Here is a 17770-nt window from a genome sequence, read left to right as displayed (position 1 = left end):
TCTACCATGATTTCATGGTCTTATCTAAAAGATGAGGATGGCTACAGGACGCCTGGCAGAGGTTCAGAGGTCAGCCTGGAAAATAATATGAAATTATCTATTGTTCTAGTTCAGAACAAGGTTGGGAAAAGCTAAGTAGGTGCCAAGAAGACTGCATGAGAAAAAGGAGATGAACTAATATTCAAAAACAAAACAGACAAAAAATGCCTTTTGTTCTAGCAATTTATACCAAATAGGAAACTAAAGAAAAACTAAGCTTTGGTAGTTATCCTATGTAAGATCACCACACCCTGCTATGTTAAGATAGGCATTAGTTTATATATTTGTTTGTTTGTTTGTTTTTTTCTTACTAAACCTTAGAATAGATTTGTATCTGTTATATATCTCCTCATTCTGGAGATCTTATTGTTTCTCTGACACTGGATAATGATAAATTTTATCACTTTTCTGGAATCTTCAAGAGTATCTTAAACTCTGCTTCAAAAGCCAGAGGTAAGAGGGTTATATAAACATACATGGACTAACATACTTAGCTTGAGCTAGGTCTCCATCACTCTAATTTTTTTTTATCATACTTTGCTATGGTTATTAAATTTTCAGCCTCATCTATTTTGTTCAGACTTAAATAATAAAATATTGCAGCGTGTGAATAAGTTTGTGGATATCTGTAAACCTTTCATCTTAAATTCTGACCTTTTTGCTTCTACTTGTCTTATTAAATATAAGACAAAGATCAGACTAGTTCCACCATAATCGTGGATCAACTGGAATTAATTTTGTTTTCTGGGATCATATAATTACCATGTAAGATAAAAAGGCTGCAAGAAGATGGTTTACCCCAACTAGACTTAGTGCAACTTACACAACCTGCAAGTTCTTTTGGAAGAAATGGGGTTGGATGCTTATATGGGGAAGTCTCCAGTACTAGAGATTCCATTCATGGAATTTTCTGTAGGTGCTGGAAATCCATGAGAGGTAGGCAATAAAAAAGAGATTTATTTATTTCCCCCCTCCCCCCCCTCTTGCTCTTGTTTTTCTTTCCTTCTGTAATTCTTTACAGGGTTAGGAAAAAAAAGAAGTGTGTGATTCATTCCTATTTAAGTTGCTTTCCCCATGGCACACTCCATGAATTGACAAGTATAAGGTTGTAAGAAGTACCAAAGGGAGGATAAAGATGTAAAGTGGTGTACTGACCCTGTTCTTATGTTACTTTATTCCTGCTGCTATATTTTGGAAAGCAGTGATAGTTCAGAGATCTATATGTGTATATATATTTAAGGGTCATGATTACAGTGTAAATTTGAAGAAGTTAGTCACATTGCTGAAAATAGAAGGTGTGTTGGAATAACATTTTATGAAAAATATATCTTGGCCTTTCCAAACAGAGAATGCTTTAGAAGACTGAATTCTGCTTTAATAAGCTTGCAGAGAAAGAATAAGAAGATATAAATATTTTTAACCATTAATTAAATCTTTTAAAACACTACCTTAAATAGAATCACATGCCTTATAATTAGCAAGAATACTTTCTTGGAAATTACAGTACCGTACTGTAGATAGCTACAAATTATGCATTAATATCTCCCTATTTTAGGATCTTTAAATCAGTTTGGAAGTCTAAAGGGACTTATTTCTAAGATTTCTGTGCCAATTACACTATACTTATTTGCTGTTCCTTCTTCCTTCTTCTCCCAGAGGCTACCTGACGCCACTACGGAATAGGTATCTTAAATGTTATTTTCTTTCCTTTCTCTCTCTCTCCCCTCTCCCTCTCCCCTCTTATTGTTATAATATTATTATTATTTTTTCTTCTATATTTTTTATATATGGTTTCTTGGTAAGTCTATTTAAGTTTTTGAAGAAGGCATACTTTCTTCAGAAGAAATACTTGTATGAACTGACTGGAATCCTATCATTTTACTAAGAGATATACTAAATATTCTCATCTGTCTAACTCTGGTGTTGCTTTCTCCTTTGGCATAGGCTAGACGATTTGCACATTTATGAACTATTAACCATCTTATATACACTCCCCTCAGGAGGCTCAATAAAGACATGAAATTATTTCTGCCTAGGTCACGTTTATTAATTTCAGCCCCTGCATAAGATTTACATTTTACTGCAGTGCAGGAGGGAGAAATGAAGTCAGGGTTAAAGGGGAGCATAAATTGTTAGCTTTCACCAGTTTATATTATGCTCTCTTACCACTCTCTGTGGCTCAGGAAATTTATTTTATCTTCCTGTAATCACATTCTTGGATGCAGTTGGTAAACAAGAAGAATGAAGATAAAAGACAAAATAAATAAACATAAGGTCATGCCTTGTATACTACATCTAATATAAAATAAACATGAAAGCTTGATTGAAGTTACTCATTAAAATACTGCTACTGCTGAAAGAGGTTAGGGGTAGCTCATTCAAGTGTGATGTGGGAGATTTGGGGTCAGCTGGTGGATTGAATTTTCTCCACAAGCATGCAGATTTAGACCTCTGCTTATGGGAGGAAGAATCTTTCTTGACACATTCATTAGAGAAGACCAGACAATGTTAACTAAAAGCACAGTCAGAGAAATAAATTTGCAATGTAAAGTTTATTTAAAAGAAAAAGGAGGAAAAAAAAAAGTTTTGGCCAGCCTGTATTTATTCACAACAAATCAAAGCCTAATCTGTAACTAATGTAAAAACCTGGAAAAAGCATTTTTTGTTGTTCAGTGGGGAATTCTGTACAATAACTTGCAAAGTCTCTGTAGCAGTACTGTATTTAGTATAAAACAGCACAAATGGGAGGCAAGGGAAACAAATGTTTTAACCTTTCCTTTCTCTTCCCTAAGCATATTTTTCACATATTACAACTGATGCAAATCTCAACTAAATGGCTGCTTTGGTACCTGCTTTATTTTAAAGCAAGCAAGCAAACAAACAAAAAGACTGTGATGCAGGCAGCAAAGGGATAAACTCTGCTTCTCAGATGTTCCTTCTTGAGGATAGTTAGTTCTCAATCTGTTGTTATGCTGAGATGGATGATTTGATTTATGCCTAGAAAGATTTTCATTTCATTTTTGCTCTGAAACACTGCATTAATTGCTTTGTTCTTTTCAACATAGTTGCTTCACTGACACTTCAGAAATTAATAGTTCTAAACTTCTTGGGGGAAAAAAAAAAACAACCTTGTAGGTAACTACAAAATTGTCATTCCATAATGGAAATAGCTGAGCTTTTACTCAAATCTTGTTATTTCCCGTAAGATGAATGCTTTAACCATACCTCAAGAAGAAGCCATTTTGAACAGTAATGGGAAGCAACTTCAGTCATTACAAGTACTTTATTTCGACTGTGAAAATAGCTGTATGCAGTCCTGAGTGTGAATAATCCCTACTGAATTTCATTCTGTAGACAAGTAAAAGTTCAGCTACATCAGCAGCTAAAGAAATGGCCACTTACGAAGGCAGCTTCATCTTTGCCATGCAAAATATAGGTTAAATATGCAAACTATCATGTGCTTTAATCCAGTCAAAGTGGAGTGGCCTGTCAGAGAAAGTACAATGGCAAATGGGTAACCAGTTGAACATGTTATATTTTAATTTGCAGAGACAAAAATGACAAGCAATTTATTTACATAAAACTGTACAAAAGCAAATTAAATTATGTAAATATTTCATAAATAGAGGTGGACTAGCGTTTAATACATTTTGCCATGTTTAGCATAGTTGCGTGCATAGTGACTCATAATAAACAATGATAAATTGTTCTCTGCTTCACTATCAACATCCAAGTTGCAGAACAATAGTCAATGATTAATATTACAAACAGATCGTACCACATTGAATGCAAGTGCTTAAAATTTAGGAAAAAGTTGTCTGAAAGCGTACCCCAGGTAGCTGGTAACTATTGTCTTCTATCTTCTGTGTATGCTCTTCAGTCAGTAATACAGCTTAACTGATGGGCTTTCATCTCTATTGCTATTTCATTTGCTTCATTCCTTGAGGAAACACTGTATATTTATCACCAATGAAAGAAAAGGAAAAATACTTAATTTTTCAAGTCCTTAGAAGTGTTTGGTGGTGGCTGTACTTATGGCAAGTCTTCAGCCATACTTCTTATTTTCCTAGTTGACAACTTCCTAGGGTAGCCTTTCAGTCAATCATTTCAACCCCATTTAAGTTCTTCCCCCACATAAAAATAATGTTTAACACTTTTTTTTATTATTATTATTTTTCCTGAAACTCAGGCAGCAGGCCAGTCAGAAACCATATTGAATAAACATAGTGGATCTGAGATCCAAAATGAGCATTAGATTTTAGACCAAAGCTATTGAATTTTCTAATACATATAAAGTTATATACTAACGCATCAATCTATAAAGGTGCCCTAATGTAAAATACATGCAAAGCTCATTTGAGTTTCCCATGGAAAGAAATAAAAGGATGATTCCTATACTGTACAGCTGAAATGTGATGGCAGCTAAAAGCAATTAAAAAGAAATTACTTGTCAATTTTACTGGCAACATGAACTGCTGACACCTTGCTAAACAACTATAATAGAGACTGATCATTGTTCTCCAGGCAGCAGAATCAAAAAAACAAATGAAGACAATCCCAAACCTCACACAAATATTAAGTTAAAAAAGAAAAAAAAAATAAATCTCAAGACATACTTAAACCACAGCCTTGTGTTAATAATGCTTAAGACTGGTCCATTAACTGAGTTTGGCAAAAGGCTTATTTTTAATATATTATTTATAATTTCTCAGAAAATAAACACAGGTAAATATACAGGTTCAAAAAGGTTGGGAATAGCCCCTTATTCCTCAGTGTCCAAACCCAACTACCACTTTACCATAATAACAGGTATAAAAGGCACAGTTGCATATTTTGCATTCACCCTAATTATTTTTTATAGTTTGTTTATTTTTATACAAAAGCACTCTATTTATGGAGTGGCACCAGATTTAACCCATTTAAAATAAAAAGAAAAATACTAAGACAAAATATATTTGTGTGTCATGCCAGGTCAGAAGAGTAATCAGCATGTTAATAGTGGCTAGTTCTACTAGAATTGTTGTGAATACTTACAGTAGATGGGACTTTAAAAAAAATTCTTTCACACTCATTTTAGTTCTAAGGAGATGCACACAAGTAAAGTATTTAATGACTGTTTTATGTGGTGCAAAAATCAGTGAGTGACTGCTGATCCATTTAATCTGAAGGTCTTCTATGACCTGTATCTATGACCTGTATCATTAGCCTTGTAGACAAAGGGTTTAACGATATATTGAACCAAGCTACCTAATTTTTTTTTGTGTAATATTAAATAAAATATTATTAAAGGAAATTCTGTTGAACATTTGTTATGCCATTGTGTATTCTGTTGAAACGTGCAAGAAAAATGTGTATACATTACATAAGCATTTTAGAAGCATTTTTTAAACAGGTACTTACAGATTATACAAAGCAGTAACTGCTTTATGCAGTCTCATAACAAAGTACTAGTTTGCATCTCTCCATATTACTTAAATAATAAACTTAAGGATGTTCAATCATTATTAAACTTTAATATTTTCTTTCTAAAATGTGCCCATTCATCATAACTGCTATACACAAACTAATGTTACATGAAGAAAGTAAACTTGAGAAGAATGAAATGGCCAGAAATGGCACATCCCACTATGTGGAGAAGTGAATTCAAAAGATAAATGTGATGAGTTGTATTGATTTAGCAACCTCTACTATAGGCTGTTTAAGATTATTTCTATGCAATTCTTCAAAGCAAGGAACTACCCAAAGCTACATTGTGACTACAATATACTAGAGAGCCATCTAGCCATGCCTTAATGCCAGGTTAAACAGCCAGGGATTTGAATGCTTGTCCCCTTCTCAAGCTGTGTCATTCGATTGTCACTTTTGTCTGAATGTCTGAGCTCAGTTTGTCATTATTACTACAGCATCAGCTACAAAGCAACTGGCTGAAGTTCTGTATGTTTTGTAGCTCTTATTGCACAAAAACCTGTTTCATTTCCTCTTTCTTTCATGAAGCGCTCACCATGAGAATCATTACAGCCCGGAGCTCTTGCATATTGTGGACAGTTTGGATTCCTTTTGACTCATTCTTGACCTACTAGGTGAGTATCATATCACTGTTTATTTTCTACCTAGCCTAAATGTTCTGAGTCTTGACACTGTTTAGTATTGCACTTCATTCGGCTTTAATGCACTTGTGTTTTAAGAAAAAAATGCATTACATCTTTGACACAATCAAATCAATTGGTAATCTGCAACACTGATGACAAAATACTTGGCAATCATTCCTTGTGCTCTGAAAAGAAGGCTTTGTATTTGACTTGTAATGTTCTCATTACTGTATCATCCCATTATCCACTTCTCCATCTAACCAAGCAGTCTCGTTATAACACAGCCTTCTAGCACTACTATTATTTTTTAATTATGATATCAAAAATTTCCTGGAACTGGCAGTATCATACAGCACTTGCTGCAACATATCATGTCATTTAAGAAAAAAAAAAAAAAAAAAAAAAAGGAAATTTAAAAAATCAGTTCCTTTGGGCATTCAACTGAACCACATTGGAAAAAACATTATGTCAGCTGGGCTTGTGGATTGTGCTGCTGTGCAAACTGTAACTGAAGGTGTGTTATGAGTACATATGTCTTATTTGTGAGTATATTAGTTTTCTATGCCAAGCCCCAATACTTAGCAGTTCCCCTGATCCATAGTGTGATCTTTGGCCTTTTTGTTATTACTATCTTCCCAGCTAGATGTTAGCCTTGTCCAAAATAATTATTTAAAGAGTTTATCATTACTATGCTACAGTATATGTGTTACTAATTGTGTTTACATTGAAGTAATCATTACAGAGAACGAGAGAGGAGGAGAGAAAGAGACACAGCAAGAACACATTTGTTCTATGGATAAAACAGAACCAGAGTTCATGATTCATAGGAAAGTATGCCTTGTTTTGGACTGCAGTCTCAGGCTGAACGTATCTCTGTAGCTTCCAGCCTCAGATGAGAGGTGAGAATATTAAAGCTGTGGTCTTCACAAAGTGCCTATTAATGATTATTCTTTTGTATTTATCTCTTTATCTGTATGGTTTCTGAAGGGTTGTCCCTGGTGGGGATCAGCAATATTCAGATGATATGTTTTGAATACATTTTCCCTGACCTGTTACCCTTAACAAGCCAGATGACAATCAAACAAAATGAGTGGCTTAACTCATGCTTCTGCAGAGGGGAAACAACGTTGTGTAGTGTTCTTTTTAATCAAGCTCATTACTATGGGAGGAATTTGCACCATAGATTTAGGAAAATAAAAATCGGTGGGGGGGATTAGACATGCAAGTAACAACATTTTCTACATTGTACAGTATAGTCAGGCAGACAGTATAATTAAATGCCTGCTATGGAGGCAGAAGTGGCAGGCAGAGCTTTTGTCTCTTTGGTGGCCTCCTCTTTTTGTTTCTTATTTTTTGTTAAAATTGTTTTGCTTTTAGGACTTTTACCCCTTTTCTTTCCTATAACATGAAAGAAATTTGTTGCTGCTTTTTAGCCTACAGGTAAACTTCTCTTCTAGTTAGAGTATTGACAGGAGATGGCTTGTATTCCCCTGTCTGTGTGAGGGGAATATCCTCTGGATTGCCTTCTTCTTTTTTGCTGAAACTAGCCGCACTGAAGGTCTCATAGGATGAGGTCAACTTTTTGTTAAGGAGGTTTCTGTTGCGATCACCCATGAGGGAAGCTTCTCCATTGGCCAGCTTTTCCTGACTGCCCCGTTCATCAACAGGCATGAAAGTGGAGAGTTTTGGCTGGCTCTTCTGCTTCCTTTCAGGAGAAGTGCGAACTGGCATCCAGCAGGAGTCCGAGTGGCCATATTCATCACATTCTCGGGTACACTTCCCTGTCAGGGCTACATCTGGCAGAGGCCTTGAATCTGAAAGTAAAATAGAGTTGCCTTTACAAATGAATAATACTGCAATGTCTTCCAGTGACACTGAGAATCCTTAAACACACAATAGGTATTTTTAAAGGTCTTGGTAAGAATGTTGCAATAAGTTCCATGGTAATAGCTTCTTTTACATTGAATGTGCCAAATAGGTCATAAGCATATCAGTATAGTTATTCTGAACCTCGAGAACTGAAAAGTAAAAATGTTGTCAGTTTCTATGGCTGTAAATCAATCTCAAAAGTAAAATCACATATGACATTAGTTACTGAATGACTTTTGATGTCTAAGTGTCAACCAAGCACTTAATTCTATTCTGCCAATTTCCTTGAAATTATTAAAAATACCTGAGTGTTTTTTTTTGTTTGTTTGTTTGTTTGTTTCAAAGAATGTTTTGAACTTCTGTGAAAGAAACTCTAGGCCCTGGACTCTGCAAATTTTTATGAACATGTTTATTTCCTTGTGTGCGAGCTGTTCTGTTACTGACAATAGGACTTGATTTGCATGTAATCTCCACTTGTATTTCTTAGAACAGGGTGTTAGTATGCGATATGTTATGAGTGCTACAATCAATGATTAGTAAAAGCATATTAAAAACTACTTTTGGTTATAAACATAGTCTAATAACATAAACATATCTATATATAGGTAATGTTGTTCTATGTGTTGTGTGTGCATGTGGAGGGGCAGAGAGAATGAGTGCTGCCTGAATGTAATATTTTATATCTGACATGCTGTGTTAAAAGTTGTCTTGTTCTAGATCGCTTTATCTCAGTTTTCTACCTATTGTAGTCATAAAATCTTTCTCTGAAAAACAGCAAAATTCATAGGACTGCAGGGCTGACTCCTACTAGATACAGAGAGGGTTTTTAATATTCCTGTTTTGATACCTGCATTATAATTTAGAAAGCCACCTCCTCTGTTTTAATGACTGGTAAGATTCTGAATGTTGTTTCTTTTTTTTTTTTTTTTTCCCCCAGTTTATTTATGGTCTATAAGAAATAAGCAGAGTTGCCTACAAAGCAACAAGATTGATATTCATATAGTTATGCCTTGCAAGAGAGATCTTGACAAATTCGAGAGCTAGGCGATCACCAACTGTATGAAGTTTAAAAGTGATGGATTCTGCATCTGGGATGGGGCAACGTTAGATCCACGTATAGACTGGGGGGTCAGCCCTGCAAGAAGGGATTGGGGGATTTGGTTGACAGAAGGTTGATTACGAGTCAACAGTGTGCTCTGGCAACCAAGAGGGCCAAGTGTATCCTGTATATCAAGCATGGCATTGCTAGCTGGTCGAGGGAAGGGATTGTCCTGCTCTGCTCTGTGCTGGTGAGGTCTGACCTCGAGTACTGTGTGCAGTTTTGGGTGCCAAATTTAATTAGGACATAAAACTATTGGAGAGTATCCAAAGAAGGGCTACAAAGACGGTATAGAGTCTAGAGTCTAGACCCAGCAAAAAAGACCACTCCTGAAGTTTATTTATATTAAAAAAAAATAATAATAATCCTTTGCTTAAAATATTTTAGTTAAAAATATTTACAATAGATGCTTGCAGAGAAATCATTTTATTTCAGCATCTGCAGATTTAATGGTGATAAAAATGCAAAAGCACTTTAGATTTACATTCATCTCTTCCCGATTTTTCTGTGCATTTAACTATTCCTTTATTAGTAATTTGTTGCAGTATTATAAAGGGCTAAAGTTGCGCCAGGGGTGTTTTAGGTTGGATATTAGGAAAAACTTCTTTACTGAGAGGGTTGTAAGGCATTGGAATGGGCTGCCCAGGGAAGCGGTGGAGTCACCATCCCTGGAGGTCTTTAAAAGACGTTTAGATGTTGAACTTAGTGATATGGTTTAGTGGAGGACTTGTTAGTGTTAGGTCAGAGGTTGGATTTGATGATTTTGAGGTCTCTTCCAACCTAGACAATTCTGTGATTCTGTGAATGTGTATTAATTTTCATTAAGAGTTGAAAATATTTCTATAGCATACCAAACACTGTACAATATTTTATATTGCAATATGTCACTGACTTCAACAAGGAAACCAGCACTGACATTTTCATAACTGAGCAACTTGAGTAACTGTAGCTGAGACGTGTAAGGCTGGGAAAAGGGAAACAAGGGATTTTTTTTTTTTTCCAGCTGTACTTTTCAAGACTTCTGCAGTTAGATTCAGCCACAACTACCATATTTTTTCAATGAAGAATGCAAAGACTATGGACAATTATCAGCCTATTGGTTTTTAGACATCTGTGTTCTAGAGAACTACACAAAAGACAGTGACTCTATCAGGAATATTCTCTATTATTTGTCAGTAAAACCTAGTATTATTCTGGCACACCCTAAAGGTAAGATACATAATTAACTGCTGAACTGCACCTTATGTGCTTTAATTTTTAAACAGGAATACCCTCCTGATATTTTAAGAAGAGGGCATACCACTTCCCATCTAAATCTCAATAAGAGATAATCTCACTTTCTTTCTGAAAAATGACCATTAAACATTAGGCTTGCTACTACTATTTAAATTATTACTCTGACAGAATATTAGCAAATACTGAACAAGAAAATTGTTTGATCTTTATTTAAAACATGGGAGTACGTGTTTATTGAAAAATGTTGTTGATTTTTTTTCTTTTATTAGTACTATTATATTTTTATTTTTACTTCTTAGATTGAAACTGTTAATGTCTTATATATTTTAGGGTTCCTTTTTAGTGCAAGCAGGTCTTAAGCCAGCATCACTCAGGTTCTGCGCTAGTCGAATCACATACCTGAAAAATTACCATTTTGCATTGTAGTTTATTATTCATATTCATTCTGGACAAATGTAGAGTCCCTTATTTGTAAAGCATGAGACTTTCTGTGCAATTCAGCTTTACAGTGATATTTATCAAGCAAAACCTCTAAGTCTGAATGAGTGTGGCTCATTCACCCTGTTGGGTTTTGTGATAAAGCCCATCTGCATACCTACAAAGGAGCTCAGAAAGAAACTGGCAGCAGGGGGAACCCAAATAATACCCTGCCAGGCTGATCCCAGGCTCCTCGCAGGGGCCACTGCCTAAGGCTTAGTGGAGCACAGGGATGTACAGTGGCAGATGGGAACCCAAATCAATGACTCGAGCAACAGCCACAGCTCCTGGGTCTGTCCCATCAGCCCTGTTGTCCAGGCATGGAACCAATGGCCATGAGTCAGCAGCAGCTGCTCTCAAGATCACCTTTTACTCTATGGGGGGTTGTTGCCTAGGTAACATGTAGGAGATGTTACAGAATGCAGGGGAAAAGCAGTTTGGGATTACACTCGACTTAACTATGGGATGTCTAGGGGAGAAAGAACAGGAGTGGAAAAAGAGGCATAAATACGTATACACATAAACATATAGGTACACAATCCAAAAATATAAAAATAATTATATACATGTATACAATCCAACTATATATATACATTGTATAGTGTGTATATATATTGTTTGTGTATATATCTCATATATATACATTCATGTTATATGTAAATATTACATATATGTACACACACTAGTGGACTTCCATGCTGTCCAGACAGAGAGGGGAGCAGGATGAGGCCTTTGGTGCTGCCTGTGTTTGAGTTGCTCTGTATGTCTGTGATCTGCCAGCTGTGTCTGTATGTGGTATATACTTGTGCTCTGTGCACATGCCTGCTAGGAACGTATCTTCAGTTTTGCTACTGGTTGGACCTGGGGATGTGGCAGCAGACTTGCCTCCCATGGGCTGTTGGATCCAGTGAGATATATTTTCCTCCAATACACCCTACAGTTAGTATTTGGCACATACAGTTAATGTAGTCTTCTACTCCATTGCTCTCTTGCAACTGTATTAAGAACTAGAATCAGGATAGCGTTTAAACATAGATTTAATCTAACATGCATATGAAGCCTGTTGCATTTAACCATTCTTCTGTTTGAAAGATGGACATAACATCAGCATTTGGTGGGGAGGTGTGGGGAAGGAGAGAATATTTTCTGTCTGCATTATGTTAGAAGATGGGTTAAGCAGGCATTGCTTTCATGCCTAAACTATTTAAAATACCTAAACTAGTCTGTTAAGGACTAGGGTATCTCTTATACACTGCAGTACTGCAGTAGATAACAGATTTAACTTTCATTCTGAATAAACAAGCACACAGCTTTAGCCGCAAAGTAATTAAATGTACTTTTGCTAATCCTCTGAACAGATTGACCCTCTTTTGCATAGTGACTGTAAGCTCCTTTTTTCACATTATCTAGCCTATAGAGTCATGAACAATCTCTGAGGTTGAGAAAAACAAACAAACAAAAGAAAAAAAACAACACACGTTACTCCTTTTTTCTTCTAGAATAAGTTTTGTCCAAACATATTTCTAAGTAACATGATTTTTTAAGTACTAATCATTTTAAAAGTTAAACACTTAAGTAGCAACTACCCTGCTAGCTGACAAACCTAATGGAACGAGACACAGCAAAGAATTTGTCATCACAATCAGCAAATCATCAAGGAAGAGTGTAACAGATTTCTACCACAGTTATATATCTGGAAACTGGCTCAAATAAGTGCTTAAAATGCCAGTTATTAACAAACAAATTTTATCACAGTGCTAATTAATGAGAAAGTAAACCTGGAGGGATGGTATTTCTTGTCATATAGAAATGTGTAGATTTTGAATTTAGATTTTAACTGTTTATACATAGAAAACTTTATGCAGAAAGTGCTTAAATTTGAGTAATCTTCTGAGATACAGTGGAACATGCCATCTAAGCTATTTTCAAACATCCTCTCATGGAGGCTCTACTCCAGAGTTTGGTATTGCTTAATTTTTTTCAAAAACATTGTAAATCCATTCCCAAAAAGCAGATATTTAGACAAGTGCTTTGGTGTACATGTTAGTGGTAGACTTAAAAAGCGAGTATTTAGAGAGCAATTTTCACTTTCAACTGCTCAGACTTCAGCTTAAAAAAAAAAAAAAAAAAAAAAGGAGAATACTAATTTACAAATTTACAGAGTCCCACACAGAAGGACCACTATCTAATTTCTCACTGCATTCCATATAAGCTTGCACCACCAATTTGCAGAGTTAATTGATAGCTATCATTTAAAGATAAAATTGATCACTGATCCAACAAATCATTAATTTCTGCGATTTTTTTCTATAAAACCCTGTACAAAAGCTTACAAATGAATGGGGTTGTTTATATGTATGATCACGTTTCTATTGATTGTAGCTGGCTGCTGCTTTAGTGCTGGAAGGATTGCTTGTTATCAAAATAAGGAAGGCACCTAGTATGGCAATGCAGAGAGAAGAAATGTGAGGATTATATTTAGTTTAACCCCCCAAAATTTAACAACTACAATATTCACCCAATCAGTTTTCCATTATTATTTTCTCTCTTCCCATTCCTTACCAAAGAAGGTCAATATATGTGGACAAGGACAAACTATTATGAAATAAGTCAACAAATACATATTAGAAATGATGTGATCTTACGTACACTTATATACACTGCAGAAATATAATCAAGGTTGCACACTCACTCTGGCTCATCTTTTAGAACAGCCCATTCTTGCATGATATATTTTAGAGACATCCACTTTTTGCAATTAGTCCTAATGTATCCCAGCATACACAGTATTTTGGAGGAAGCTGCAATAGGCTTTTAATTTTCTCATATTTTGTAAACCACGAAGCCTATAGGCTTTAGAATTAATTAGTCAAAAGCCCTCTTCCATTTATTGACCATGGAGATAAAAATCACTCAGGAACAATACTGACTCCATATCTGGATACATACAACTTGAACATTCCCAGCAAGAAGAACTCTGCACCAAGAAAGCATTCCTAGTTGTACACCTTTTCCAGAGCATGTGACTGAAAAAACTCATGCAAAACTACAGCAGTAGTACACTACTACTTTAAGCATGCATTGGTCCGTATGATTTGAAGAGTCACTGGTAGATGGAGTGCTGAATAGTATCTATTACAAATCAATGACTACATGCAGATTTTGCTGCCATTCCCCACTGATGGGACCATAATACCTCTGCATGCATTATTGAGGGTCTGTAAAGAACACCTGTGCCACGGTTACAGAATAGCTATGCCTGTTCTTTTTTCACCGTACTGTCTCATGGTAGTGATGGAGACTGTGGCTTGGATGAACCAGTTTTCACCCTGTGTTTTGGGGCACTCTGTACACAAATATACTACATTCAGAGAACCATCCAAAAATCAAGTGGAACACCACTAAGTCTATGTAATTAAACAGGAATCCATTTACATAGCTTTTATATTAAATGGCTGTCTGTTTTATGAGCTGTGTGATTGGAGACACAACAGAGCTCTTAAAGCATAACAAGTATTGACTACATGATCAGAGAACAATAATGCAGAAAACAGCTGAGAGGGTGCGTATTGAAGAAATTCACTGTTCAAGAGAAAAAACAAAACAAAACAAAACAACAACAACAACAGCAAACTGAGCTACAGTGATACAGAGCTACAGCAGTACTGTCTTTGAAATTCCTGCCTCCTAATTGTGGTAATTCAGGAACTGCACCCTGTTAGTGCTGTGGCATATTCTTACATGCCAAGATACTATTAAAACACTTAAACACGTTTGAAGGCATCACTAGCTTCTGTCTCTGCACCTTAGGCTAAATACAGTTAAATACCAATTGAACATATCTCAAGAAGCATTTAGGGCCCCAAGGCTTGGACCGCTGTCATTCTGAATGTGGCATTATCATGTACTGCAGAGACAGTGCATGCCATCTCTAAAGCAGTCCTATTGAATAAAGTCAAATACAAATCCACTGTTTGAGACACGCCAAACTGCACTGAAGTAATTATTTCAATCTGAAAGCAATTAATATATTAATTTCATTCTGAAATGCTTTTCAATGCTTAAGAAATAATATTTCAGAGTACAGAAAGGCTCATATGTACGACTGATTAATATTGTGAGAGAAGGTACAACAGAAGGATATACAGTAATGAATTCTGAACATTTTTATTCTTTTTCTATGCAAGGAAAAAAGGAACACAGAATGAAAGAGAGAAATTTAAATACTTTACTTGAAAAGTAGTATCCCTTACACAATTCTTTAGTATCCCTTACACAGTTCCTAAGACCAGCAAGACTCACTGCTGTATTATGTCAAAAGTCCAATCACTTAGCTGTTTTCAAGGTATTCCATAGTGGGATTTTCAAAGCAAATATTAAATGCTACATAGTCCTTTACTGGTAAAACAAATTTAAATAAATAAATACATAAGACAACAGAAATAGGTAACTGATTCTTTAACATTTGTAAAAAGTTTGCATTAGATGAATGAGAGTGAACTATCCAGAAGACAAGGCAGATGAGGGAGTAAACAGCACTTTGTCATGTACCTAAAAGGCTATAGTAAAGCAAGTGGGAAGTTTGTTTTGCATGTCCACAGTAGAAACAACCAAAAATAACGTTTTGATTGCAGCAACGACAAACCAGGTTAGAAATCAGAAAACAACTTTGAGGATAAATATAGTAATGGAATATTATAGACTCTCTACCACCAGGAAAGTTTTAAGAACGGCTAGACAAATGTCTCCCAAAGGTAGCATAAACTTAGCTAATCCTACCTTGGGAAAGGAAGGATGCACTAAATGACCCCTAGAAGTTCCCTTCAGCTCTGCAATTCTGCTAATGTGATTACTAACATTTATGCACTTTGGCCTCAGCCCAGTCCTTAACTGTTCCTGTATTAAGATTCTTGACTTATTTGGTAATAAATCAGCCTTAGAAGTTCAGCTTCTGTTAAGCTAAAAGTCCATTTTTGCATGACATCCTCCTTAAAATTTTAAATTAATAGGATTACAAACTGAAAACAAAACTGTCTTACCATTTTAGATATGAGTTAATCAAATGAATACAGAAACAAAAAAACTAGTAATGTGAAAAAAAAAGGCACTCTCAAGGCCCAACATGATAACCTAATAATTTGTCATACCTTCTTGCCTAAATCCCAACACACCAATTCCATTTGAAAGTTTAATCAGAAAATTAAGGACTGAATTTTGCTTCCACCTGTAGTGGTACAAACCAAATAGCATGCCACTGAAGCCTATTAAAACTGAAACTGGTGTAAAGGAGACTCTCTGTAAAGCAGAACATTTCAAGATTGTTTACTTCTTACATGAAATTTTGGTTTTGTTTATCTGCCTCTGTTTTATAGATGAACAGTCCAATGCGTGAAAGCAGGCATAAGATTTAGATGTTTTTTGTTTAACTAAACAGACTATACTAGAATTTATAGCTATTTAACGTGACTCTGACATCTATCCAAAGAAATATTACCCAAGCCATAAAAATACTGGCTTGAATTCCAGTTATTTCTATCACACTTGCTTCCAGTGGGTTAACATACAATGTTCTTTAGCTGTTCCTCTAATAGAATGACTCCAGAAAAAAAATTCTGACCTAAGTTAATGTTTGTACCAGCTCTGTAGTACTGCATCTGTGACCTTCAATGACTACCAATATTTCAAAATTGACATAAAAGATTGTTCACATGAAAGACACTGCATCTGTCACATTTTTTTTCTTCTTTTTAAAATAAATAAAAAACAACAAGAACCAAACAGTCTGTTCTCTTACAGACCCAAGTGATATTAATCAGTTGGTTGTCAGTGTAGAACCATAATATAAGTTGTATACAGTGTTATGTTTAAGTGAAATCTAATTCAAAGGACTTAATTCTACACAAATGCTAATTTTAAACTTTGATTACATTATAATATAAGAGGAAGCATACCAGAAGCACATAGCTTTCTCTCACTGAAGTTCTTTTTATCTTCTAGTTAAGACTTTGTTGCTTCATTTTAGTTCAGAAGACCAATAGAATATGTAAAACGAGAACTAAGAAGTACCAGCTTCCATGTACTGAATACACCACTGTGAGCTTAAATTCCCTAGATTTTAATTTTCTTGACTTAAATGAAATTGTTACAAACCTCGTAATCCCATTAAATCCTTTGATGGTCCGATTTACTTCTATCAGTGAAATGGCAACATATCTTTCAGGAAAAATAGGATTTAGCATGGCTTTCTGAAGTAGCACAGACATTAAGATGTAGGACACATTTAAGCTGTCTAATTGTTCTGCCAATCTGATGCTGAAGTATTAATCTGTCACTGTGTCAAATTACATACCTTTAGTTTTTTCAGTAAAATGTGTCAGTGCTTAACAAACTCTGAGATGAAGCAATTCATGGAGCAATTAGAATGTCAGTTCTCCTAAAGACGACTTGAGAAAAGTCTGAATCAGTGCTCAAAGTCAACATAATTTCTTTGATACTCATAGCAAAGTGATGGGACTGCAGGAGCTCCAAAGGAACAGAGTAGCTAGCAGCCATTATTAGCTCATCTCAGCTGTATACTGTGCCACCCCTTTATTTTATTTATTGTTATTAAGTATTTCATACTTCACTGTACATTCAAACCCCACACACATGGATGCATAACTGTTTATGCATAACCAACAGGGCCAAAAAAAGGCAAAATGGAGTCACTTGTGACTATGGACTCAAATTAAAATAAGGTTCTTGTTGAATGTTGCTGTGTTTAAGAATTGACTTTAAGAGAAAACAGTTTTCTCTCTTTTACGTCTTTCAGTTATCTTTTTCTTACCTAGTTCTTCTGCCACAAGGTACTAACTTTAACTTTTTATCTTGATACAGAATAAAATGTTATATAATAATCTATATTAAATATTAGTAATTCTTTCAGGAAAAATGGAATGAATCCTGTTCTCCAGAAGTTTTC

The 17770-nt window shown here is 35.3% G+C and overlaps 1 protein-coding gene and 1 long non-coding RNA gene across 6 annotated transcripts in view; one reads left to right on the top strand and one right to left on the bottom strand.

Annotated features, from left to right (window-relative positions):
- Positions 1-3554: 3554 nt before the first annotated feature.
- The window catches only part of PCDH7 (protocadherin 7), a 284006-nt gene continuing 269790 nt past the window's right edge, over positions 3555-17770 (bottom strand). For 3 of the 5 annotated variants that reach the window (XM_068680073.1, XM_068680074.1, XM_068680075.1), the window contains exon 3: positions 3555-7942. In XM_068680073.1, coding sequence (XP_068536174.1) covers positions 7563-7942 — 380 coding nt within the window. In that variant the 3' untranslated portion in view covers positions 3555-7562. The remainder of the gene's footprint in view (positions 7943-17770) is intronic. The other 2 variants (XM_068680080.1, XM_068680076.1) reach the window with 2 other exon arrangements.
- LOC137855680 (uncharacterized) lies at positions 6890-8421 on the top strand. The gene is made up of 2 exons (XR_011095887.1): positions 6890-7027; positions 7796-8421. It is a non-coding gene; the product is annotated as an uncharacterized lncRNA (long non-coding RNA).

This window comes from Anas acuta, chromosome 4, assembly GCF_963932015.1.
Source record: "Anas acuta chromosome 4, bAnaAcu1.1, whole genome shotgun sequence".
Classification (NCBI taxonomy): Eukaryota; Metazoa; Chordata; class Aves; order Anseriformes; family Anatidae; genus Anas; species Anas acuta.
Note: the sequence above shows the minus strand (reverse complement) of the source record. Positions and strands in the feature narration are given on the sequence as shown.